Here is a 26,264-nt window from a genome sequence, read left to right as displayed (position 1 = left end):
GTCACCTGTTGTTGGAGACGAGTGCTGGACCAGAAGGGCCTTTTTGGTCTGGCTTCAGATCTAGGATGTTACTTCAGGGAGGGGGGGGGGACTAAAATAAAAACGCAGTGTTGAAGCTCAGCCACACACAAAACAAAACAAACCCTGAAATACTCTAAACTTAAAAAAAGACCCTTAAAAAAAGCACAGGCCAGCTGCTTTATCTAAGCTAAAAAATGCCAAATTGTAATTTAAAGTGAAATAGCATCATGGGCAGCGGGAGGCTCTTTTGACAGCCCACGAGTTGTATATCTAATCTTAATTAGAATTTAGGGATGTGGATGCTTTTGAAATGAACCAGGTTGCCATGTTTGTCCAGGTACCGGATTAGCTGATTTTTTTTGCAGCGCTCCGTGTTTACGAGAGCTAAAGCCCTTGATTTATTTCAGATATCGATTTTGGAATTTATGACGGATAGTTTTTCAGAACCACCTGTCACCCCGGCCGTCTAATCATTCCTCTAGTTCAGTGTTTCCCAACCGGTGTTCCGCGGCACACTAGTGTGCCGTGAGACACCGGCTGGTGTGCCGTGGGAGGGAGGCGGGCGAGTCGGGCGGTGAGAGGCGGCGGCGAGGATCCGCGTCGAGCCGGGGGCGGCTCCGCGGTGGTGGTGCCGAGCGGCGGGGCAGCGCGCACAAAAGGGAGGAGCGCGAGACAGCGGAGGAGGAGGAGGCCGGCATGTCCGGGCAGCAGCAGCAACAGCAGCAGCAGCAACTCCCGGCGACGGCTCCTCCTCCGCCCGCTATCGCCGCCACCACCACAACAGCCGCCGCCGCCTCAGCTGCCGCCGTCCCTCAGTCCCTCGCTCTGCTGCCTCCTCCCACCCCGGCAAGGGGAAGGGAAAAAACTCACTTTTGTGCGTCCCTCCCGGCGTGACGCTGCGCGCTGACGTCACGGGGCGGGGCTTTAATGGTGGTGTGCCGCGAGATTTTTTTCCGGTAAACAGGTGTGCCGTTGCCCAAAAACGTTTGGGAAACACTGCGTCTAGTTAGAGATAGACCGTGTATACAGTATTTGCAGCATAGATCTGGGCTGGCTTTGTTGCTTTACTGGGCTTGGAAACCTTGCTAATTTGTGAGTCTGAAGAAGAGATCCGGTTGCATGGATCTATGATTCCCACAAATCGCAAGGCCTCTAATTGATTTTGTGCTAGGGCTGGGACTCCACCGGTCAATTGACCAGTCAAATACTGTCAATTGACCGGTCAATTGGCAGCTTATTACTTGACCACAGTCAGATATGATCAAATATTCCATGAAAACAAAATATGCCCTCTGGTAGGTTGTGTTAATTGCTTGATAGTATCATCTGGTAGCAGAGGCAGCCTTGAAAGCGTTATCTCTCTGTCCCCAATGCCACGGGAGTATTTGTATGTATATCACGTATATGCGCATGTTTTCTTCCTTCCTTTCCAAGCACAAACATTTTTTTAGGAGCAGGCACCACCCATCCCTTCAGTATCACCATCCCCGGCAACAGATTCTGTGGTTTATAGTTGCTATTAATTTTGCTTAATTTCGTTTTAAAGCAAAATTTGTAACTGCTTGTGCTCGCTCTGGGATTCTAGGATTAAAGCCAAGAAGAGTTGCTCGCTGTCTTCAACATCATTTGCATAACATTTATATTTGCAGTAACATTGTGAGCTGTAAGCAGTAATTGGCTTACAACCATTTTTAATTTAATTGATTCATAACAAGAGTTATCTGAGGTGGACTGTAAACCTGCAGTTTTGGCAGTTGCGCTTCTGTGCTGTGCTGTATTCAGATGAACAATTCCTTTTCCCGAGAACAAACTTGAAAGTACTGCTTCTGCCACTTTGCAGCAGAAAAGTTGGCTGCATACAGCACTGATTGGCTAGCATCTGTGACCACCAACCTCTCTGCCCAGATCCAAAGAGAATAGCCTTGCTACTTTAAAAAAAAAAAAACCGAAACAATGGAAGAAAAATTCCTTCAAGCGATATTCTTTTAAAAAAACATTTTAAGGGCAGACAATCTTCATTGAAGCATGCTTGGATAGGTGAGATAGATGCTGAAATAAATAGCATTGGAATCACTGATGAGTATCAATGCACTTTAAGCAGAAAGGGGCCTAGCTTTCTCCATAGGGGTGCATGGAGAGCAGTGCACATATGTAAAAGGTAAAGGTAAAGGACCCCTGGATGGTTAAGTCCAGTCGAAGGCAACTATGGGGTTGCGGCGTTCATCTCACTATCAGGCCGAAGGAGACGGCGTTTGTCCACAAACAGCTTTCCGGGTCATGTGGCCAACATGACTAAACCGCTTCTGGCCCAAGGGGACACCGTGATTGAATCCAGAGTGCACAGAAACGCTGTTTACCTTACCGCCGCGGTGGTACCTATTTATCTACTTGCACTGGCGTGCTTTCGAAATGCTAGGTTGGCAGGAGCTGGGACAGAGCAACGGAAACTCACTCCATCGTGGGGATTCGAACCGCCAACCTTCTGATCAGCAAGCCCAAGAGGCTTAGTGGTTTAAACCACAGCACTGCCCGCCTCCATGTAGAGGACATACAGCCCTCAGTACAAACCTCTTTCCCTTCTCTAGTGGCCTCTGCTATGACTCAAGTGGGCCATTCAAACCTTGTGGAGACCCTGCATGCATGACCCTCACACATCTCAACTCTGGCACTTCTCCAGCCCCCTAGCAAAGAGGTCAAATAAGTTCCCAGCACATACGTTTTTTGTTAATTGCCAGCCTGAAACTCTGCCCATCGGGTTTTCCACTTAAAAGTCTTCCCTTCACTTGCTACAGGTGATGAGACTTTTCAACCTTGACTTAAAGGTAAAGGGACCCCTGACCATTAGGTCCAGTCGTGGCCAACTCTGGGGTTGCGGCGCTCATCTCACTTTATTGGCCGAGAGAGCCGGCATTCAGCTTCCGAGTCATGTGGCCAGCATGACAAAGCCGCTTCTGGCGAACCAGAGCAGCGCACGGAAACGCTGTTTACCTTCCTGCCGGAGTGGTACCTATTTATCTACATGCACTTTGACGTGCTTTTGAACTGCTAGGTTGGCAGGAGCAGGGACCGAGCAACGGGAGCTCACCCCATCGCAGGGATTCGAACCGCCGACCTTCTGATCGGCAAGTCCTAGGCTCTGTGGTTTAACCCACAGTGCCACCCGCGTTCCTCAACCTTGACTTAAGCCCTAACAAAAACCCATCCGGTAAGAGTTTCTAATAGCGAAAACGTTTGGTTTTTTTATATATATATACAAATGTTTCCTTTCCTATGGAATGCATCCCTATCCCTCTGCCTTGTGCTGTGTTCAGCCTGGAATATGTTACGGATGCACTTAAACAAAACCAGCGTTTGACATTACTCTGTTTGACAGGTTTTTATATGTTTAATTTACTCCCTTGTGTTTTGGGGGGGCCAAATGGGAAAGGCGAAATATCAAATAAAAATACATTATCCACCTTTAGGCTCTCTCTCTCTCTCTCCACCACTGCCCACGACACCCCCCCCCCCCTCCCTGGGCTGCCTCCGCTGCCAAATCTCATGTCATTTTAGTGCGGTTATTTTTTCAAAAGAGGCAACTATTACAGCGTCAGCCCCCATATTGGGGGGAACAGCGGGGCGCCCAAGATACGTATCTATCAGCAGCTGACAAGTCATCATCAGGGAAGTAAATGGATGATGTTTCAGCTGCAGGGCTTTTGGAGATAAAACCTGCCCTTGTTACGAGGAGAAATTACTCCTGCCTGATGCACACTGTTGTCTTTGAGCTAAGCACCCCCAGCCTCTGACACTGCTCTGACAGGGCCGCTGATTACAGCCTGGCCCCACATTAGACAGAAGATATGGAGCAATTCTCCCTCTCTCTCTCTCTCTCTCTCCCTCTCTCTCTCCCTCTCTCTCTCTCTCACCATTAGAGCTGCAATAACAAGCCACTCATTACAGTTATTTGGGGAGGGGTGGGCGACCCCTCTCCCCCTCCCTCCATTTTGCACATGTCATTCTCAGCCATTTACATTTAATGACGCCCTTGAATGCAACCATAAATTGCGCCTCAAATGATGGACAGGGTTGGCTTACACTTGAGTGGTCCAAAATAACCCCCCCCCCAAAAAAAAAACTGAAGATGAAGCAATAATTACTCTGGGATTGTCATCCCGTAACAATAGGGAGGAGTTGGCAGGGGCTCTTTAAGTACATAAGGGTGTTTGAAACTGTCTTGCTTGATCAGACAAAGGTCTCATCTAGAACAGCTGCAGCCATGCCTTGATTTTTTTTCGTCCCTCTGCTCCCCAATGCATTGCGATTTGTCATCTTACTAGGAGAAAGAGGCTTGCTTTCAGAACTGGGTTTCCCAAGTCAGTGTTCTCCAAACTTTCTCTCTCTCTCTGGAAAGCCCATTTCATATTTGCTGAGGAACCGCTGAACATCTACGACAGAATCTCTGTGCATCACAGAAGACTCTCGGACATATTGTGTGCCAGTTCATGGGGAACATTGGCTAGCCCTGTTTAGCACCGGCTGTCACCCTGTGGGACGTGAGCAGGCCCCCAGAATGGGCCCAGAGCTGTGCATTGCATGAGGTACACCGTCAAGGAATTTGCTAGCCCTTACTGATATTCTGACTAGGGAATCCCGGATAATCTTCCAAGGAACCATGTCTAGAGCACCATTTGAAAACCACGGTCCTAGGTTAACTTCTGAAAAGTCTCGAAAGACAGCTCATAGGAATAGTCAGCCGTATAGACCATTGAATGGAACACTTGCTACCTAGATTGTTGTTTAATCATTTAGTTGTGTCCGACTCTTCATGACCCCATGGACCAGAGCACGCCAGGCACTCCTGTCTTCCACTGCCTCCCACAGTTTGGTCAAACTCATGCTGGTAGCTTCGAGAATACTGTCCAACCACCTCATCCTTTGTCATCCCCTTCTCCTTGTGCCCTCCATCTTTCCCAGCATCAGGGTCTTTTCCAGGGAGTCTTCTCTTCTCATGAGGTGGCCAAAGTATTGGAGCCTCAGCTTCACTATCTGTCCTTCCAGTGAGCAAGCACTCAGGGCTGATTTCCTTCAGAATGGATCGGTTTGATCTTCTTGCAGTCCACGGGACTCTCAAGAGTCTCCTCCAGCACCAGAATTCAAAAGCATCAATTCTTCGGCGATCAGCCTTCTTTATGGTCCAGCTTTCACTTCCATACATCACTACTGGGAAAACCATAGCTTTTACTATACGGACCTTTGTTGGACTAGACTAGGTAGACTAGACTACCTACCTAGACTAGACTTAGCTGAATTGGAGCACATCAATTTATGAATGGATTTAAAATTAAATGGCTTTTCTGTGATAATGCTTCAAAATATATGCAGAACAAATCTAACCCATTGGCTGGTAAAAATTCTCCTACCTTTCGCTGACGAACGCAGCCAACATGCTCAGATAGTTCCTGCTTTAATTGGTTGCATTACAGGCAACTCCCCATTTGCGCATGACCAGCGCAACTGCTAACGCTGACACTCACGTTCGTTTTAGCGCCGAAAGGGGGTGGGGTTGGGGTGGACCAAACCAGAAGGGACTTACGCATGTCCCACTGATGCATGTAGTGGTCAGTAACAGAACCCCAGCGTGAGCAAGGATTCCCATGTGTTTTGCTTTCCCCACTTTTGGTAGGGAGGTGACACGTGCTAAAACCGAAACATGTTTGAAAACACCACTGCTCTGACAAACCTTCAGAATCAAGCTCCAGAATCAAAATTATTAGGCATCTGCTTCAACTACGTCTGGGGTTTTTCCAGCTCTGTGTGTTTGTCTGTGTGTCTCGGTAATGGATGTGTCAGAGAGTAGACACATAGCACGTGATCCTGGTACAGAGTTCTGCAAATTCTTGAGCGCATGGTGCTGGATTATGCTTAAGTAAACATTTGAAATATGCTACAGAGTTGTGTGTCATGTCTTCCCTAACTAGACCTGCAAGGTGTGCACTGTTCCTAGTAAGTCGTATTGGTTGTGTGTAGCGTACGAAATGTATTGACATTTAACCGGCCATCTAAGTTGACCCTGCAATGCAATCTTAACCATGTCTATTCAGCAGTCAGTCGTATTGAATTGATTGGGGCTTATTCCCAGGTAAGTGGGGTTAGCCTTAAAGCACAATCCTATTCCCACTGCTTCCTTCTGAACAAACTTGCATTGGATTGTACTACTGAAATAAGTACAAATGTTTTGAAAGAGAAGAGGGGACCATGTAAGGTAGTTTACAAAGTGCTATAGCAATGAACTGAAATATAGAAAAAAATACCTGTTGTAACAGCAGAGTTTTGTGGCTCCTTGAGACAAACGAACTCATTGTGGTGTAAACTTTTGTGGTATAAGCTGTCTGTCTCTCACACACAGACCCAGTAAAATACAATAAATGCAGTAAACCTAAACTTGAGTTAGCACTTTTCAATGAGTGAGATCTGATTTGATTAAGCAAAGATAAAAATAGGACAGGAAATGAAGCCAGGAAAAGAAATATCAGCCAAATGCAGACTGGAATGAAAACATTTTTCCTTCTCGGCAGTAGTCTTAAGAGCACCGTTGCCTTGTGTCAATAGGCAAAGCATTCTGAAATTTAGGGGCTGCAATTTTAATGCACTTGCTCTTAGTCAATGCAACTCCAATCTGATCCCTCCCTCCCAAAGTATATACAGTGGGGACTGATCTCCTGCTGTACACGCTGATATGCGGGCAATGTGAACAGATAAAATGGGGAAATAACTTTCCCTGCAACGGCTTGCCAGTATCCCGTTGTGCAGCAGCAGCAGCAGCAGATTTCAGAGGAGACACTATTTTTCCCTTGCTCTCAGCCTCTATCTCTGTGTCTCCGACATAGGACCAAAGGGGTATGTGTGTGGAGTTATTGCTTCTGCCATGAACATATATTATCTAGCACCGATTTGCTTATTTCATGCACGGCTGTAAGCTGGTCCAAACATGTCAGATGTGCAAGGACCCGAGGGGCCTTGCAAGGTCATAACGTGACTAAGTAGATGCGAATGAAGATCCTGAGTAAGAACAGTGTAAATACCTTTCCTTACTTAACCAAGCCTTTCTTTTACTGAGTTTGTTAGAAGAAAATGGGTACCAGTATCCTGGAGGTTAAGGGACGCAGGTGGCGCTGTGGGTTAAACCACAGAGCCTAGGACTTGCCGATCAGAAGGTCGGTGGTTCGAATCCCTGCGACGGGGTGAGCTCCCGTTGCTCAGTCCCTGCTCCTGCCAACCTAGCAGTTCGAAAGCACGTCAAAGTGCAAGTAGATAAATAGGTACCACTCCAGCGGGAAGGTAAACGGCGTTTCCATGCGCTGCTCTGGTTCACCAGAAGCGGCTTAGTCATGCTGGCCACATGACCCGGAAGCTGTATGCTGGCTCCCTCGGCCAATAAAGTGAGATGAGCACCGCAACCCCAGAGTCGGTCACGACTGGACCTAACGGTCAGGGCTCCCTTTACCTTTTATCCTGGAGGTTAGCCCTTGTGATTTTAGAGCTGTGGAAATTGGCAATGTGTCCATTGATTGGGAAGTTCGTCTGGTTAAGAGTGTCCTTATTTTATTTTTTTCCAGGTCCTAATAGCTGATGACTACTCAGACCCATTTGATGCCAAAAGCGAGGGCAGCAAGACAGGCAAAGGAGAAAACACTGGCTACATGGAACCATATGAAGCCCAGAGGATCATGACAGGTAAGGATGTATATAGAGTGGCATATGCCGTGTTATGGGTGTGACGTTTCAGCCAGTGCTGCTGCTTTTCCGCTCTTGGTCATTTCACTGAGGCTTACCTGAGAGCGGCACTCAGGCTGACCACACTATTTATGTATAGAATTGCCGAGCCTTGCTGACGTAAGCCAGCAGACTTCTTTAACCAGTGCTTTTGGCTTCCCCGCATGTACTTCCCTTCCTCTTCCAGAACTGGATGATGGTCCACAGGCTGAAAACGCCATTTGCAGTCTGTCTGCTTGCCATTTCAAGGCTTGAAGTCCAGGATTGAAACCTGCCAGAAAGCTGCGATTGGCACTGGGATCCTTCTTTATCTTTGTAGAGGCAATAAATAGTCACGCACACATTCTTCATGTGTGGCATTGCATGCATACTGTATGTGTTTTCCTCTAAAGGAAGTAAGCAGCCTTGATTTAGAGGAATAATATCCTAATGTGGAATATGGCGCTCAGTAGATTCCTTGAGGTTCTTGAGAGGTTGTTTGGCTTGGCTGAAGTTGCATTAGGGTTTGTTTGTGGCACATTGATCCCATGGCAGTGAGCTTGAAACAAGCAAACAGCCTACTGATTTTCGATGGCAGTTTACTTTGGATCCTTGAATTTAATTTCAGATGAGAACACTTGCTGTTTAACGTATTGTGCACACTGAGAAGGTTTCTATAGCAGGGTTTTGTTTCAAACTGCTTGCAGTAAATTACACAAATGGGCCTCTTTATTCAATGAGATTTAGAGCCTCTAGGACTTCTGTAGATTTCCATAACTTCCAAATAAACCTGTTCAGCATTGGAATGCTAGTTTCATGTAAGGAAAAACCTGTCTCCAGGTTCAAGGAAACTAACAGTTTCGGATGGATTCATTGTTAATCTGAAACATTTTGGTGTATGCCTCTCATTGGTGCCTTGGTTTTCTTCCTTACAAACGCATTTATTTTTATGTGTTTATTTTGTTGTTGTTATTGTTATTTATTCTGATTATTTTTACCATGTAATTGTTTAATGGATACACTCTTCGAGGCTTTTAAAAAAAGATGGTATGAATAGATTCTTGATGTTTGTCTTAATTCAGCATTTCCCATTCAGTACAGATAATAACGCTTAATGGATTGAACTTCTGTTTCTTCATGAATGCTAATTTCTTTCTCTGAATAGGAGTTCCATAGTAAACAGAATATAGGGAAAGGCACAGGAATTGCCTTGCTAATTATGATGCACATTAGCAGCCATGTCAGACAAAACAACAGATGTAAATGTATCGCCATTTTATGAGGTTCGAGTAAATTGGCTGCACAGCCAATCTATTTTCAAGGTTCTGCAAGTCTTCAATGTATAGGCATAACGCTGTCTAGGAAACTCAAAGGATATCCAGCAATACGATGAATGATTGCAGTTTCCACTCTGATTACAAAGAAACATTTATATATTCCTCAAAGGGTAGATATGCATGATGGAGAACTTGTAATGTCACAAAGCTTACATACAATCCAGCTGTTAGCGTCTCCTGTCTTAGAGGACTACAGTGCATCTTAGAGCTTTGGAGCACATTCTGTAGTCAGTAAGGGACCCTTGCCCCTGAAAGATATTCTGTGGCAAGTCTCTGCTGTATTATCAAGAAAAGGGCCATTCTACATGAGGTGGCTCCTTAGAGAGGTCGGAGCTCTCTCCTCAGTGGCTAACTACATATTATAGGGAATGTGGGTGGCGCAGTGGTCTAAAGCACTGAGCCTCTTGGGCTTGCCGATCAGAAGGTCGGCAGTTTGAATCCGGGTGATGGGGTGAGCTCCCGTTGCTCTGTCCCAGCTCCTGACAACCTAGCAGTTTGAAAGCACACCAGTCCCAGTAGATAAACAGGTACCACTGTGGCAGGAAGGTAAACAGTGTTTCCTTGCGCTCTGGCTTCCGTCACAGTGTCCCATTGTGCCAGAAGCGGTTTAGTCATGCTGGCCACATGACCCGAAAACTGTCTGTGGACAAACGCTGGCTCCCTTGGCCTGAAAGCGAGATGAGCGCCACAACTCCATAGTCGCCTTTGACTGGACTTAACCATCCAGGGGTCCTTTACCTTTAGCTTACCTTTTACATATTATAGGCAAATGTGTTTAAGAGAGCCTGTGATGGCCTGGGATTCCGATTCGGAGGATGAAACAGAGGAATCCCAGCCTGCACAAGTGTCCCCGCCTCCAGGGCCGGCTGAACTGGGGCAAGGCCTAGATGCTGAAGAACCTGCACCTGTGGCAGTGCATCAGGAGCTGGCCCCAGGTGAAACCCTTCTGGCCCCAGAGAGGCTTGACGACTCAGTGGCCACAGGTGAGCCTCCTCCAGGGCCCAGTAACCCTTCAGCCTCTCCTGATCTGCAGAGGCTTAGGGCAGAGAGGCGAAGGGAACTGGTTGCCCCCAGGAGGAGTGCTCGCCTTAAGGCCAGAGGAGGCGGGGCTCCTGGGGGCCGGGACCGCCCCTGGCCTTAGAAGAGGATAAAAGCCCAGTCAGCCCGGCCCCAGGTTGCGGGAGCAACGTCGTTGTTGGCTTCGGACCTTCCTGTGTTCCTGATCCCTGCTCGGCCTCCTGTTCCTGACTATCCGGTACTCCTGTTCCCTGCTCGGCTTCCTGTTCCTGACTATCCGGTACTCCTGTTCTCTGCTCGGTCTCCTGTTCCCGACCATCCGGTGTTCCTGTTCCCTGCACAGCCTCCTGTTCCAGCGTACCTGTTCCCCGCCCGGCTCTCTGCCTCGGACCTTGCCCCTCTTCGTGTGGACTCTGCTACGCCCAAGGTACCTTACCCCCGGGACCAGCACAGTTTGCTCCCGCCACACCCGCACTCCCCCTTCGTAGGGGTGCGTTCGGGAAGAGCCAGAGGCCATGGCTGAACAGGCGGCTACACTGGTGGCTTTGGCCCAGGAGAACCAGGCCTTGACTCACACCGTGCAGCAGCTCAGCGACGCGGTTGTGGCACTTCAGCAACGCTTGGAAGCCCTACCAGCTCCTGGGGCCGACGCCCCGGCTCCGGGCAAGTACCCAGTGGCTTTGCCTGAGAAATTTGATGGAGCCCCGGCCAGCTTTCCCATGTTCCTGGCCCAGGCCAAGCTGTATATTCAGGGGCGAGCCCGGAACTTTCCTGACGACCGCACCAAGGTGCACTTTTTGATTAGTTTGTTAAAGGACCAGGCGGCCAAGTGGGCGTTGCCGCTACTCAGGCAAGACTCCCCCTTGCTGGCAGACTATACGGGGTTTTGCAATCGTTTGGAGGCCGCGTTCGGCAACCCCCAGAAAGAGAGTCAAGCCAACCGGGCAATTCGGCGTTTGAAACAGGGCAAGTCCACGGTGGCCACATATACCACGGAGTTTCGGCTGTTGGGACAGGACTTGACCTGGAATGACTCGGCACTGCGGGACCAGTATCTCGAAGGGCTTTCGGACGAGGTACTGGACCAGTTGGCCACAATGGAACGCCCCACCACGCTGGACACTCTCATTCAACGGAGTCTACAAATAGACGACCGGTTGGAGGATCGTCGTCAGGCCCGGGGTCGCCGACACTCCCAGTTCACGGCACCAGCTTTTTCCGGCAGCCCCACGGTCACAACTGATTTAACGGAGGAGCCTATGCAGCTCGGGGCAGTGCGGCCACGCCTTTCCCCCGCAGAGAAGGCGCGGCGTCGGGAGGGAAATCTCTGTCTTTACTGTGGCGGAAGTGGACACTTCGCTCGGTCCTGCCCTGAGAAACGCCAGCCGCAGGGAAACCGCCAACCCCAGTAGCTGATGGCCCTAGCTACCGGGGGTCCCAAACCGTACAGAATGGGCCCGCACCAATGGACTTGCAACATCTTATGGTTTCGGTACGTTTATACCCTCCAGGGGGGCCCTGGATCCTCACTCATGCTTTGGTAGATTCAGGGGCAACCCGCTCCTATATGGACGCTGCTTTTGCCACCCATCATCAGGTGCCACTTCGGAACAAGCCAGTACCGATCCAGGTGGAAGCGATTGACGGACGACTTCTGCGTTCAGGTGCTGTTACTCAGGAGACCCAGCCCCTGGTCCTGTGTCTCCAGCAGCACCGGGAGTTGCGAACTTTGGACATTGCTTCTATGCCCCGCTTCCCCCTGGTGCTCGGGATGGACTGGCTGGAAGCCCACAACGTTCAGATTGACTGGGTCAAACGGACCGTGCACTTCCCAGACCCATGTTCCCATGCTCAATCCGGAACGCTGGCGGCCGCGCCCTCAGAGGAGGCAGCACCCACGCTCCCAGCCGTGTACCAGGACTACCAGGACGTGTTCGAGGAACGGGGGGCAGACCAGCTGCCGCCGCATCGGCCTTTTGACTGCGGCATAGACCTCCAACCCGGAGCGCCTTTACCAGTGAGTCGCTTATATTCCCTAACAGAGCCAGAGCGCGAGGCTTTGCAGGACTTCTTGCGCAAGAACCTGGAGCGTGGGTTCATTAGGCCTTCCACCTCGCCTACCGCGGCACCAGTGCTTTTCGTTAAGAAGAAATGTGGGGAACTCCGTCCTTGCCATGATTACCGAGCCCTGAACAAAATTACCGTCCCAGACCGGTACCCCTTACCCCTTATCTCGGAGCTGCTGGAGCGGGTGCAAGGGGCACAGGTGTTCACCAAGCTGGACCTCCGAGGGGCCTACAACTTGATTCGGATCCGAGCCGGGGATGAGTGGAAGACAGCGTTTGGGACCCGGTACGGGCAGTTCGAATATTTGGTTATGCCTTTCGGTTTGTGCAACGCGCCTGCTGTGTTCCAACGCTACATCAACCACGTGTTTCAGGACTTGTTAGACAAGTACGTGGTGGTGTATTTGGATGACATACTGATTTACTCCCGTGACCCGGCTCACCATGAGGGACATGTCCGGACCGTGCTGCAGCGCTTGCGTGAGCACCGTTTGTACGCAAAGCTCAGCAAGTGCGAGTTCCATCAGCGGACTGTGGACTTCCTTGGTCACCGGCTCTCTCCAGATGGGGTGCAAATGGACCCGGGGAAGGTGACAGCGGTTCGAGAATGGGCGGCACCCCGGAACTGCAAGGACCTACAGCGTTTCCTGGGGTTCGCCAATTACTACCGGACCTTCATTGCTGATTATGCTCATCGCACCACCCCGTTGACCCGGCTACTGCGCCCAAAGACGCCGTTTTCCTGGGACAAGGAGGCAGAGGAGGCGTTTCAGGGGTTGAAGGCCTGTTTCCAGAGGGCACCAATCTTACAACATCCTGACCCCTCTCGACCTTTTGTGGTGGAGACCGACGCCTCCAGTACGGCTCTCGGTGCCGTCTTGTCTCAACAGATTGGGCCTGAAGCGCCACTCTTACCCTGTGCCTTCTATTCCCGCCAGCTCCTACCAGCGGAGCGTAACTATACTGTGTGGGAGCGGGAACTACTGGCCATCAAGGTAGCCTTTGAGGTCTGGCGCCACCATCTTGAGGGGGCACGACATCCGGTGGAGGTGAGAACCGACCACCGGAACCTGGAGTACCTCCAGACCACCCGCAAGCTGAACCAAAGACAGATCCGGTGGGCGTTGTTCTTTTCCCGGTTCCAGTTCCGGATCCGCTACATCCCTAGCTCTCAGAATCAGAAGGCGGATGCCCTGTCCCGGAAACCTGAAGACAACGCAGACACGGTACAGCAAGCAGAACCCACCACGATCCTACCTCCGGCTGCATTCCTGGCCACCCAGGAGGCGCAGCCACTGCAGGTTCGGGTGCGGGAACAGCAGCGGGTCGACGCTTGGGCCCAGGATCGGCTCCGGGAGCTGGCTGAAGGGTCCAGCCCACAGTATCCGGGACTGGTCCTGCATCAGGGCCTTCTGCTGCATCACGGTCGTCTGTACATCCCGCCAGGGCCACTACGGCTGGAGGTTCTCCGGATGGGCCATGATGCCCCAGCAGCGGGGCACTTTGGACGGTATCGGACCACCCATCTGGTCAGTCGAGAGTTTTGGTGGCCTCGCCTGAAGACTGACGTGGCCCGCTACGTTGCTGGTTGTGATGTCTGCCGGCGCGTCAAGGGACCTACCGGGCGACCCCCCGGCCTACTTCAGCCATTGCCAGTTCCACCACGTCCTTGGCACACGGTTTCATTGGACTTTATAGTGGACTTACCCTCGTCTCATGGCTGTACCTGCCTTCTGGTTTTCTCCGACCATTTCACCAAGATGGTGCACTGCGCTCCCTGTCCATCTGTACCCACAGCCAAGGAAACTGCTCAGCTGTACCTTCAGCATGTCTTCCGCTTGCATGGCCTACCTGAGCGTGTGGTGTCCGACCGGGGCGTTCAGTTCACATCCCGGTTCTGGCGAGCATTACACCAGACCCTCGGGACAGAGGTCTGCCTCTCGTCAGCCTACCACCCACAGACCGATGGCCAGACGGAACGGGCGAACGCGGTGCTGGAGCAGTACCTCCGGTGTTACTGCAGCTACCAGCAGGATGACTGGGTCGACCACCTGGCATTGGCAGAGTTCGCCTATAACAACGCGGTGAATGCGTCCACCCAGCAGACCCCGTTCCAGGCCAGTTATGGTTATCATCCACGGCTGTTTCCAGAGGTGCTGCCGGCGTCCGCGGTCCCGGCGGTGACGGAGTGGCTTCAGGAGCTCCAGTCCCAGCAACAGCTTTTGGTGGAGCAACTGCACCAGGCCAAGGAAGCGTACAAAGCCCAGGCCGACCGCCACCGCCAGGTGGGGCCGGAACTTCGCGTCGGTGACCTGGTTTGGCTCTCCACTCGCCACCTCCACCCCTCTCGACCTTCGCGGAAGTTGGACGCCCGCTTCACCGGCCCGTTCCCTATCGTAGACCAAGTCTCTCCTGTGGCATTTCGTCTCCGGTTACCCGCAACCCTGAAGGTTCACCCGGTCTTCCACAGGTCCCTTTTGAGTCCGGTGGCCCCACCCGACGAGTTCCACCCGAACTGTCCCCGACCGCAGCCAGTGTTGGTTCGGGGAGAGCCTGAGTACGAGGTGGAACGCATCCTGGACTCCCGATACCGCAGGGGAAAGCTGCAGTATCTCATTGACTGGAAGGGGTACGGACCGGAGGACCGTTCCTGGGAACCAGCGGCCAACGTCCACGCACCTGCCTGCCTCCGAGAGTTCCATGCGACGTACCCCGGCAAGCCGGGTCCGGACCCTCGGTTGAGGGGGGGGCCTGGGAGGGGGGATGGTGTGATGGCCTGGGATTCCGATTCGGAGGATGAAACAGAGGAATCCCAGCCTGCACAAGTGTCCCCGCCTCCAGGGCCGGCTGAACTGGGGCAAGGCCTAGATGCTGAAGAACCTGCACCTGTGGCAGTGCATCAGGAGCTGGCCCCAGGTGAAACCCTTCTGGCCCCAGAGAGGCTTGACGACTCAGTGGCCACAGGTGAGCCTCCTCCAGGGCCCAGTAACCCTTCAGCCTCTCCTGATCTGCAGAGGCTTAGGGCAGAGAGGCGAAGGGAACTGGTTGCCCCCAGGAGGAGTGCTCGCCTTAAGGCCAGAGGAGGCGGGGCTCCTGGGGGCCGGGACCGCCCCTGGCCTTAGAAGAGGATAAAAGCCCAGTCAGCCCGGCCCCAGGTTGCGGGAGCAACGTCGTTGTTGGCTTCGGACCTTCCTGTGTTCCTGATCCCTGCTCGGCCTCCTGTTCCTGACTATCCGGTACTCCTGTTCCCTGCTCGGCTTCCTGTTCCTGACTATCCGGTACTCCTGTTCTCTGCTCGGTCTCCTGTTCCCGACCATCCGGTGTTCCTGTTCCCTGCACAGCCTCCTGTTCCAGCGTACCTGTTCCCCGCCCGGCTCTCTGCCTCGGACCTTGCCCCTCTTCGTGTGGACTCTGCTACGCCCAAGGTACCTTACCCCCGGGACCAGCACAGAGCCCCAACCCAGAGCTTTTTTTTAAGCTGGAGCTCACCAGAGCTCAGCTCCGATGCCTCTCAGGTGGGCACCATTGTCATTCTTAGAGAACAAGGGAGAAATTCATGGTGAGCTCATTTTTCTAGAAAAATAGCACCGCCCCAACCCTTTTTAAAGGGAAAAAAAATCTGCTTCATGGGGAGGGAATTGGGTGAGGAGAGGCAGTGGTATGATTACCTCTTTCCCTGCCTGCCATTTCTTTGTTCCTGATAGACTCCCATGCATACTTTTCCCCCCTGCCCGTGTGGTTCATGTTGCTTAAGTGTATATATGTGTACAGTGGTGCCCCGCAAGACGAATGCCTCACAAGACGGAAAACTCGCTAGACGAAAGAGTTTTCCGTTTTGGAGGTGCTTCGCAAAACGAATCTCCTATGGGCTTGCTTCGCAAGACGAAAATGTCTTGCGAGTTCCTGCGGGGGTTTTCCCCTCCCCCCCTTTTCTAAGCCGCTAAACCACTGCTGATCCGATCAGCAGATAAGCCGCTAAAAGCCGCTAATAGCGCTAATCCGCTAATCCGTCAATGGGCTTGCTTCGCAAGACGAAAAAACCGCTAGACGAAGAGAATCACAGAACAGATTCTTTTCGTCTTGCGAGGCACCACTGTATGTGGGAAAGACAGAGACAGAGCATGCTGCTGAGAGCTTTGAGATGAAACAGGACATAAATTGAACATATGGATGAACAAATAGGTAGTTGACTGCTCAGGTGGCCTGAGCTTCTGGTTCATGTCTGTGCTGTGGCACAATAATCTGTTCTCTCTCGTGTGCGCACACACGGCTGCTGTAGAAACATGCACACTATCCCATTCTAAGTCCACCAGGTCAGGGTCTGGTCTGGAACCATAACACTTTCCTCCTCTTTTAGTGTCACTAATTGGGGCCTTGACTCTCTATATGAATCTGCCACATAAGAATAAGAAATATCCACTTGCAGTTTTTTAAAAAAACCCAGAGATACATATTTTCTTACTCAGTTTTACATGCAAACCCTGTAATTAAATTATGTGCATGCAACAAACTAATATTTTGAGACTACTATCTGAAAAAAAAACCTTTGTAGATTTTTATCCATTGAAATGTTAGAAATGAATGTTTGGATGAATAAGACTTTTTTTTTTTGTCACTTGAAGCAATACTGTGCATATTTAAGCAAGTACAAAAGCAGTGTATAAAAGAGAGAAATTAATGTTAATGTCTCTATTGATTTCTGTAGAACTAGATAGCCTGCTGTTTAATTATGTCACAGCAGCACTTAGGCAATAGCCTTGATAAGATTATTTAATGGGTTGAACAGCAGGGCAGAACAATAAACCTGATTTTTTCATTTGTCTTCTTATGGCCGGCTAATCTTTGGTTAAGGCTGCGCAAAATTCTCCTTGGGCCCTAGGCCTCTAAATGTGCTCAGCAATCTTCTTCTTGCTAAATTTATGCCCTTTACTTTATTCCAGATTTGCTTTTAGTTTTTCCCTGGGGGGTGCAAAGTTTAATGGATATGGCGCTTTGAAGACTCTTCTAATGCGTTCCTCAAGCCCCGCCAACAATGGGATGTTAGCTTAGGCCGTGTCATGGGATCTGCCTGCAGCCCTTCAGGGAGATATAGAATCCATGAAATGGGAAGACTTTCAATGCTCTCACTAAAAGTCCAGATGTAAAATTACCATGTCTATTATTAATGAAACACTTAAAATATGGTTGGCCTGGGGTAGACATGACATGATATTTCTCATTGGTGTGGAGAGTGCTTGAAGGGAACATCTGGGTAACCTTGGTTGTTTCTATATGGAGCAAAGCCCTTTGTTGGGAGTATTCCCTCCTCCCAGACTCTTCCCATCCTCCTTTTGTGTGGGGCTACAGAGAACAGCACAGTAATTGCTTGCAAACATCCCAGGATGCCATGTGGAACAGCAGGCAAGGACTTTCTTGTACAGCTGCTGGAGAGGAGCGCTCCAGCTTGCCTCCTGAAATGGAACCCTTCCCAACCAGCAAGATTTGCTGCTGATGTCTCTCGTTGAAGGCAGATCTGCAGGTGGGAATAATGGAACAGTTTCAGGAGGCAGATTGGAGCTCTCTTTACTTAGCAGAGCCACAAATTAATAAGCGCTTGGCTGTTCTTTGGGAGCAGGTTTGATGTTCCCTGTGAATTCTTCCTTTACAGACCATGCAGACCGCTGGCCTTCAGCTGCATGGTGGTGGTGCCCCTGTTGTGACCTCAGGCTGTGAGCCACTAGTGCAGAGCTTTCCAAACTGTGCGTCGCGACACGTTAGTGTGTCGGCTGCATTGTGCAGCACGAATGCTCCCCGCGCTCCTACCGGGGCTGGAAAGGGGTTAGTTTAACCTCTGGTTTTCTAGTAAATCTGAATTACTGTCTCGCAAAGTGACGCATTTCTAAAAAGTGTGTCACCCAGAGCCGTCTTTCCCATTGTTTGCTGGCGCGTTGCGCCAGGGTGCCGGCCTCTCAGGGGTCTGCACGGCTTTGCCGGTGGCTTCCCCTTTCCCTCCCGCATGCCCAGCAGCTGCGCCCTATCAACCATATGGCTGGCGGGTGTGCAGCTTGCCTCCCAAGCCTCTGTGGGAGGAGAGTGATCCCTGTAGAGGCTTGGGAAAAGGTCGACAACTCTGGGAAATGGGGGCGGCGGCACTGGAGGGATCTTTGTACCATGGCGCCAGATATGCTTAAGATGGCCCTGGTGTCACCAACATGAAAAGCTTGGAAAGCACTAGTCGGCCGGAAACCTACTAGTGTGGGTCACAACCTGATCCAAGATAGGTCACAATAGGAGCACTACCACCATGCAAACCTATGGCAAAAAATTAAGAAATGGGTTCCCAAATGCATGTTTGGCTTAAAAGTGCGCCCTAGATCTTAAAGAGGTTGAAGATATCTAATGTGCAACATTGTGGGGAAGTTCATACAGTGGTACCTCGGGTTACAGATGCTTCAGGTTACAGACGCTTCAGGTTACAGACTCCACTAACCCAGAAATAGTACCTTGGGTTAAGAACTTTGCTTCAGGATGAGAACAGAAATCGTGCAGCAGCTGTAGTGGGAGGCCCCATTAGCTAAAGTGGTACCTCAGGTTAAGAACACTTTAAAGGTAAGAACGAACCTCCAGAATGAATTAAGTTCTTAACCTGAGGTACCACTGTAATTAGTTTTTAGTGAGAGGCTCACCTTTCCACCATAAAGCCTGAAAGCGGAACGTCATTTGCTGCTTTTACCTGGGATGTGGTGAAAATTGCACTAGCGGCTAACCATGAGTCAAAACCTTGCTGGCTTGCTCTGACTTTTCTTACACATCCCCACCACTTCCTACTCTTTTCACACGTCCCAGGCTGAGCTCGCCTGGCCAAGGTGCAGCCGCCGCCTCATCCATATCTGCACTTCTTCAGAATTAGTGAGCAGAACCTGACGTACATGATTGTGTATGTCTGGAATTTCAATATTGTAAGTAGGCCAAGTCATAATGATTTTTCCAGCACAATATGTTATACCTCCCTCCTCCTCCTGGTTTGTAGCACAGTCTTGTGCCAGGACGTGTTCATTCCCTCGGTGCTTTTAATTTTCTTTTCGCTTTGAAATAATCTCTTAATACTTGGCATAATTTTAAGGCAAACGAACTCTGGAATTTTGGGAATTGGCATCTCTGACTCCAAGCCAATGCAGACAAGAAGATGAACTCATTGCTAGGGCTTTCTCATGGGGATCAAAGAGTCAAGAGGATTTTGAAACAAGTTCTACAGTGGAGAACTGTGGAGGGGCACGTGTTTGCGTGGGCCTTTCCCCTCTGATAATCAGCGGGACTTAAAACACGAGTGCTACTGTTTGCAAAGCTGTGTTGAAGCCATAAATGAAATGGGAAATTGGTGGCATGAGTGGCTGTGTAATGGCACAGATCCCACTGTTTCCTCTTGAGCAGGGACTTCCAACTCCCAAGAGACTGTGATCTACTCACAGAATAAAAAACTGGCAGTGAGCTACCCCTTTATGGGGGAAGGGAGGGTTCAGGTCAAAGTTTTGAGCTTTTTTAAGGGACGTATGTAGACTTTTCCAGGTTCAGGTCTAATTTGTTGACCTTTTTTATAGAGGGGCAGATCATGCGCAAATGGAGGACAGGGCGATCCGCACAAAGGAAATAGAGCCCACGATCGACCCAAGCCTCCCAGGTTCCCCAAATTGGGCCACCAGCTGGTTTTGGACTACAGTTCCCATCATCCCTGACTACTGGTCTTGCTAGCTAGGGATGATGGGAGTTGTAGTCTAGCAACAGCTGGAGACCCAAGTTTTGGAAAGCCTGCTTTAGAGTTTTAAGATGGCAAAGCTTCTGGAACTGTTGGATTCTCCCCTGTGTGGGTGTTCTAAGATTCTCATTTGAGCTGCAGTAGGGGAAAGGGTTTCTGTATCTCTTGTGTATCTCGTAAATGTTGCATTTTAGAGTGTACAAATCATGTCACATATATTATCTTGGTAATGCTACAGGAACCCTACAAGGCAGGTCACTAATATTACAGTGGACGCTTGGGTTGCAAACGTGATCCGTGCAGGATGCACGTCCGCAACCCACAGCGTCCGCAACCCACAGCGGCGCATCTACGCAAATGCGGGTTGCGATTCGGTGCTTCTGCGCATGTGCAAAGCACGATTTAGCGCTTCTGCGCATGCGCGACCGCCAAAACCCAGAAGTAACCTGTTCCGGTACTTTCGGGTTTTGGCGGTCCATAACCCAAAAAAAAAACGCAACCTGAAGCGTCTGTAACCCGGGGTATGACTGAATCTCCATAATGACAGAGGTGACAGGGAGAACGATTTGTGGCTTCCCTAAGGCCATCTCCTGGCTGAGATAAGATTTTAATCGTAGGCTTCCTAGTACATAGCTCACTTTCAAGTTACTGTTGTGCTCAAGTCCAACTAGCTTCTGATCAGAGCCTAGTGCGCAACAGTTTTCAGCAAGGGAGACTGTGGCCTGTTTCTATTCCTGAAATGCTAGGGGCAGTCATGGTTGGAGAGGCAGGAAGTCCATTTTGCTTCTGTCTCCTTCATTCCTGAATCATTAACCTTACAGCTTGCCTGAACTCAAAGCATTCTTGGTCCCAGTCTTGTTGCAGCTTGAAAATCTCCAACTACGAGTGGGCTTTTTCCTTCTTGGTAGTGATTCAAAATGGATTCACTTTTGAATTGGAATTGTGGCTTGGCCCTGCTCCATTCCTTATAGCTACTTACACTGCCTGCCTGGACTTCTGGGTCAGATAGCCTGTCATTTCATAAGAGTACAGTGGTGCCTTGCAAGACGAAAAGAATCCGTTCTGGGATTCTCTTCGTCTAGCGGTTTTTTCGTCTTGCGAAGCAAGCCCATTGACGGATTAGCGGATTAGCGCTATTAGCGGCTTTTAGCGGCTTTTAGCGGCTTTTAGCGGCTTATCTGCTGATCGGATCAGCTGATAAGCGGCTTAGCGGCTTAGAAAAGTGGGGGGGGGGGAGGAAAAAACCCAGCAGGAACTCGCAAGACATTGTCGTCTTGCGAAGCAAGCCCATAGGAGATTCGTTTTGCGAAGCACCTCCAAAACGGAAAACTCTTTCGTCTAGCGAGTTTTCCGTCTTGCGAGGCATTCGTCTTGCGGGGCACCACTGTATCTATTTAAAGTAGATGAATAAATGAACAAATTAAGTTAATTTGGATATGCAGAAGATATTAAAAATAAATTTAAGGAACTGCAGAAAGTGGGGGAAGGAATTCAAGTTTTGAAATATCAAAATGATTGTAAAATCAGTGAAATGTATAAATAATAATAATAATAATAATAATAATAATAATAATACACTGCTTCCCTGACAAAGGTGGCTTCCTGTTCTTTAGGTTTGGAGCTGTAGCACACAGCTGGAAGTCTTTCTGGGAAAGGAAAGTACTTTTTCCTTCCTCTTAGAGGGTTGTTTTCCATGACCAGCGCCTGGTTTGGGAGCTAGACCAGGAAGGAGTTCTGGAGATAGGATGAGTGTGCTAGATTGAGTACACTAGATATTAGTGAGCTCAAAAGTGAGCTGTTAACTCAGCAATCTTCCAGAAAAGACTGAGAAAACTATATACTTGATAACTGTTCCTCGTCTGCCTTTCTCCTGAGCAGACTCCCGGCAGCAGAATTTTATGGTAGCCAGGTGGACACTCCTTCAGCCACTCTGGGCTTACTACTGGGTATGCCATTGGTCCTGAGGCCTAGGAAACAAAGAGGAAGAATTAGGGATCAAGGTTGGGAATTGGATGCACTTGGAGGGCTGCCCTAGATGGGGCTCTTGAGTCTCCCTTTGGACTGCTGTGGGTTCCTCCAAATTATCCGTGGTCATGGGGTTCTACATGGGGTCTCACCCCTCTTCCCCCAAAGAAGATTCTCCAGGGTTCAGGTGAGATGGAATCCTGACATCTACCTCTTCAGGTCTCAGTGCCCTCTTCGAGCACAGGTAATATTGGTTATGCAACATCAACCCTCGCAATTGACAAGCAGAATGAAGCTTCTTGATTGCCTAGGCCCAGTATATATTCTATGAACCTGGCCCTCTGGCGTTGCTTGGTCAACAGAGCTGTACCTCTACACCTGCTCAACTACAGGTTTCACAACTAAGCCTTCACTTGCTGGAGCCCAAGCACAAGTGTCAAGGAGCCGTCAGGCGAGCACAGGTCATCCACAGGGCAGGAAAGAACTTGAGACATGATATGCAATTAGGTTTTCTTCACAGAAAGTAACAACACAGCGGAGTTCCTCCACCTCAGCTCATCTAGCTGGAGACATTACTGAAACTGACCTCCGGCCCCACCTTTCCCCTCTAGCCTCTCACTCTGGATCCTTTCCAAGCACATGGAGACTGCAGCTAGGGGGTGGTCTCCTCCTCTGGGCTTGTCTGACCCGTTGCTCAGCAGGACTCTCCACGAGTGGAGTGTCAGGAGAGGAGGAGAGCCAGCAAGACTGGGAGTGCCCTGCTGCTGGGTATCAGGCGCAACCTCTGACTCCTCTCTATTGAGTCTGTGCTCACATGGAGATAGACTCTCAGCCTCCAGCCCTGTCCTGTAATGGCCTCTATCTTCTGACCCACCCACCCTCACCTTGATCGCTCAAACCTGCTTCTAGCACCTCCCAGCTTGTCCTTTCCCCAGACTGCTCCCCAGTGTCCCACCACCACAACCCAGGGTCTAAGTCTTCTTCTTCTATGTCCTCCTTGGATGGCTCTTGCGCAGGCAGCAAGCACCTTCCTCATCCAGCCAATCCCTGACGCAAGTCATCTCAGTGGCCCTGAAATGGAAACACATCCAGCCACATCTGTGGCTATATCGAACCTGTTTCTCCACCTGAAGGCCAGAGCCCTGTATATTTGAACTCTGGGGATTAGATTAAGGAGTCTCCTCACAGCTGAATCATCTAAACGCTTTTGATGTGACCAGCAATTTAACAGCGTGTGTTACTGGCAAAGGGGTCGGCTCAGTGAACCGACAGCATCATCCTTGTGGTTTGCCCACGTACAATGTTTGTAGCAGCTGTAGCAGCTCCTTTCAAGAACTGGATTCCAGATATCCTGGGAGTGCTGAAGACCTGGCCTTCCCATGATCCTGCGTCTACTTGAGGCAAGCTTCTGAGTGCCAGCTCCTTTTGTAACTCATCTTTGTTTGGGCATGTAATGTCATGCACTATGGTAACAACGGATGTTTCAAGCCGCGGTGATTCAGTTCTTGCAAAATCCTTAATCCTCCTCCTGCACAGGTGGTTTACTAGCACTGCAGTTTTGCATCATCTCCAGTAAAGGACAAAGGATGGTGGGGACACAGAGAGGGAGAGAGAATTGGCTAGGCATCAATATTTCATATTTCCCTGGACACTTCTTCAGCGACAACATAAAATGTTGCTCCCCAAGAGCATGCAATAGTCTATATTTCATGAAAATGACAAGCTGCAGAATGAGGGACTCAAAGACTGAAGCCTATGTTCCCTAGGCAGTTTTATAACCAACAACTCTGGGTGGCTGGAGGTGGGTTGCATTTATTCTTATTATTAGTCACCTTGCTCATAAAAATGACTAGAAGGCCATTTGCAAACAAAATAAAAACACTAAAGCCAATTACAGTAAACAGCAATCATCTATACAAATAAAAGGCAGGTCAAGGAAGCCTGAGCCAAAATCCAGGTCATTGTTTTCTTGAGAGTTCAGACGTTAATAAAATCCATGGGTTAAACCAACCTTCTCAGGTCGTAAGCTGCTGCCAGTCCTATCTTTTGTCCACCCAGCCTGAGCTAGGAGATCTCTGGCTGTACTCTGGACTGGGTTCAAAGGAGCCTAAGTGCCACTCTCTGCTCCTAGGGCCTCAGGAAAAAGAATGCAATTTTGTTGTTGTTTAGTCGTGTCCGACTCTTCGTGACCCCATGGACCAGAGCACACCAGGCACTCCTGTCTTCCACTGCCTCCCGCAGTTTTGTCAAACACAGGCTGGTAGCTTCGAGGACACTATCCAACCATCTTGTCCTCTGTCGTCCCCTTCTCCTTGTGCCCTCCATCTTTCCCAACCCCTTCTCCTTGTGCCCTCCATCTTTCCCAACATCAGGCAATTTTACAATTTTATCAAATGTGAGCAAGAGATCCAAGAGACCGGCTTAGTTTCAAGTGCCTCTATTTTAGTTATCAAACCCTCTGGTGGGTCTTGTTCAGCCCCAGTTGCCAGCTTAGAGGTAAGGGGGATGTATGAGTACAGTGGTGCCTCGCAAGACGAAAATAATCCGTTCCGCGAGTCTCTTCTTCTAGCGGTTTTTTGTCTTGCGAAGCAACCCTATTAGCGGCTTAGCGCTATTAGCAGTTTAGCGGCTATTAAAGGCTTAGTGGCTTAGCGGCTAAAAGGCTATTAGCGGCTTAGCGGCTTAGAAAAAGGGGGGAAGCGGAAAAAATCGCAAGACTCGCAAGACGTTTTCGTCTTGCGAAGCAAGCCCATAGGGAACTTCGTCTTGCGAAGCGCATCGAAAAACGGAAAACCCTTTCGTCTAGCGGGTTTTTCGTCTTGCGAGGCATTCGTCTTGCAGGGCACCACTGTATTGAGTGGCAACTGCAGCCATCAACTCCATTGCCAGGGGGTGATGTAGGACCCTGGCTTTCCACCCACTTATCCTCTTCCTAAACTGGTCCTCCGCTAAAACTAGCCGCTGATCAGAGCAGCGTTTGGATCCCCTTCAAAGCTGGAGGAAGTTTAAGTCAGAGGATGAAAGAAGCATTTCTTCCCAACTAGCTTGCTGGTATGAAATAGTCCGTACAGAAGGAGTAGAACCTGGAGCTGACGCTTCTGGTTGAGGAGAAGCATATCAACATTCTCCCTCACCTACGACAATTCCTCTAACATTAGGCCTTAATGATCCACAATTTTCTCCTTTTCTCAGCCTGAGGATATGCTCTTGCAGGCATGGCTTTCCTGGTGCTAAATGAATTTTTTGTGTAGAACAAATGCCTTCTTGCAATCCAAACATTTATGCAGAAGGAGTATATTCAGAAGCTCAGATCTAGAACAGCCGACACACACACACACACACACACACACACACGCACACACACACACACAGCAATAAAGGTATAGTATGCTTATAGACGATTGCAATTCTTCTTCTGAATCAGTAGTGTCGTTTTATTTTTAAATAACCTATAAATATTCATGTACAACTTGCCTCTCACAGATCAGTGAAGTATAAAGTGGATTTAAAAAAAAAACTTGCTCAAAAATTCATTTCAAAACCTAACAAGAATGTACAGGTGGTGATGTGCTTTTAACATGACAATGATAATATAAATCTCTTTATATCACAAGTCACACTATTACTTGGAGACAGAATTAGGCCAGTAGCATAACAAGAGCTGGTGCAAAATAAGGGAGAGGCCCAACAGTGGCGTAGCATGGGGGGTGCCAGGGGTGCCGGCCGCACCGGGCGCAACATCTGGGGGGGGTGCGCTCGCTGCCTCCGGACTCGCCGAAGAGCCTCCGGCGCAGGCTGTAGCGGAGCCGCATGTCTCGCGGAACCGACGAGCTGTGCGCGCGTCCGGGCTGAAGGCGCCCGGCAGGCAGCGGCTCTCAGCGCTGGCCGCGGAGGACGCGCCAGGCAGCCCCTCCTCACAGCCCCGCCTCCGCCGGTGCTGCTGCAGCTGCTGGGCCGTTGCATTTTCCTCGCCTCTCTGCCCCCCTCCTCCTCCGGGCAAGCGGCGTGGTTTGGGCGGCAGCGCCAGCGGCAACTCGCCTCAGATCACCTGACGCGGCAGGTTAGGGGTTGGGGGGGCGCAAATTACTTGCCTTGCCCCAGGTTAGGGGGCGCAAATTACTTGCGTTGCCCTGGGTGCTGACAACTCACGCTACGCCGCTGAGGCCCAATTCTCTGGCTTGGAGAATCTTAGCAGCTTTCCAGGATCTAGCAAGCAGCTAGACTTGGGGTGGGCTGGTCCCTCACGTTACCCTTGAGACTCCAAAAAATACTCCTGGTTGCATTAGCCTCTTTCTCCCATTCAAGGTATACAGCCCTTGAAACAGAGATTCAGGCATCCTCCCTGCTCTTGCATCCAATGGCTGTGTGATGGGAATACAGGGCTACACAGCC

At 50.0% G+C, this 26,264-nt stretch overlaps 1 protein-coding gene across 1 annotated transcript in view; it reads left to right on the top strand.

Moving 5' to 3' along the window:
* SHB (SH2 domain containing adaptor protein B) overlaps window positions 1-26,264 on the top strand; it is a 171,079-nt gene that overhangs the window by 54,805 nt on the left and 90,010 nt on the right. Inside the window, exon 2 of the mRNA XM_083481847.1 lies at window positions 7,620-7,737. Coding sequence (XP_083337973.1) covers window positions 7,620-7,737 — 118 coding nt within the window. The remainder of the gene's footprint in view (window positions 1-7,619; window positions 7,738-26,264) is intronic.

This window comes from Podarcis liolepis, assembly GCF_965112155.1.
Source record: "Podarcis liolepis genome assembly, chromosome: 17".
NCBI classification, from domain to species: Eukaryota; Metazoa; Chordata; class Lepidosauria; order Squamata; family Lacertidae; genus Podarcis; species Podarcis liolepis.
Note: the sequence above shows the minus strand (reverse complement) of the source record. Positions and strands in the feature narration are given on the sequence as shown.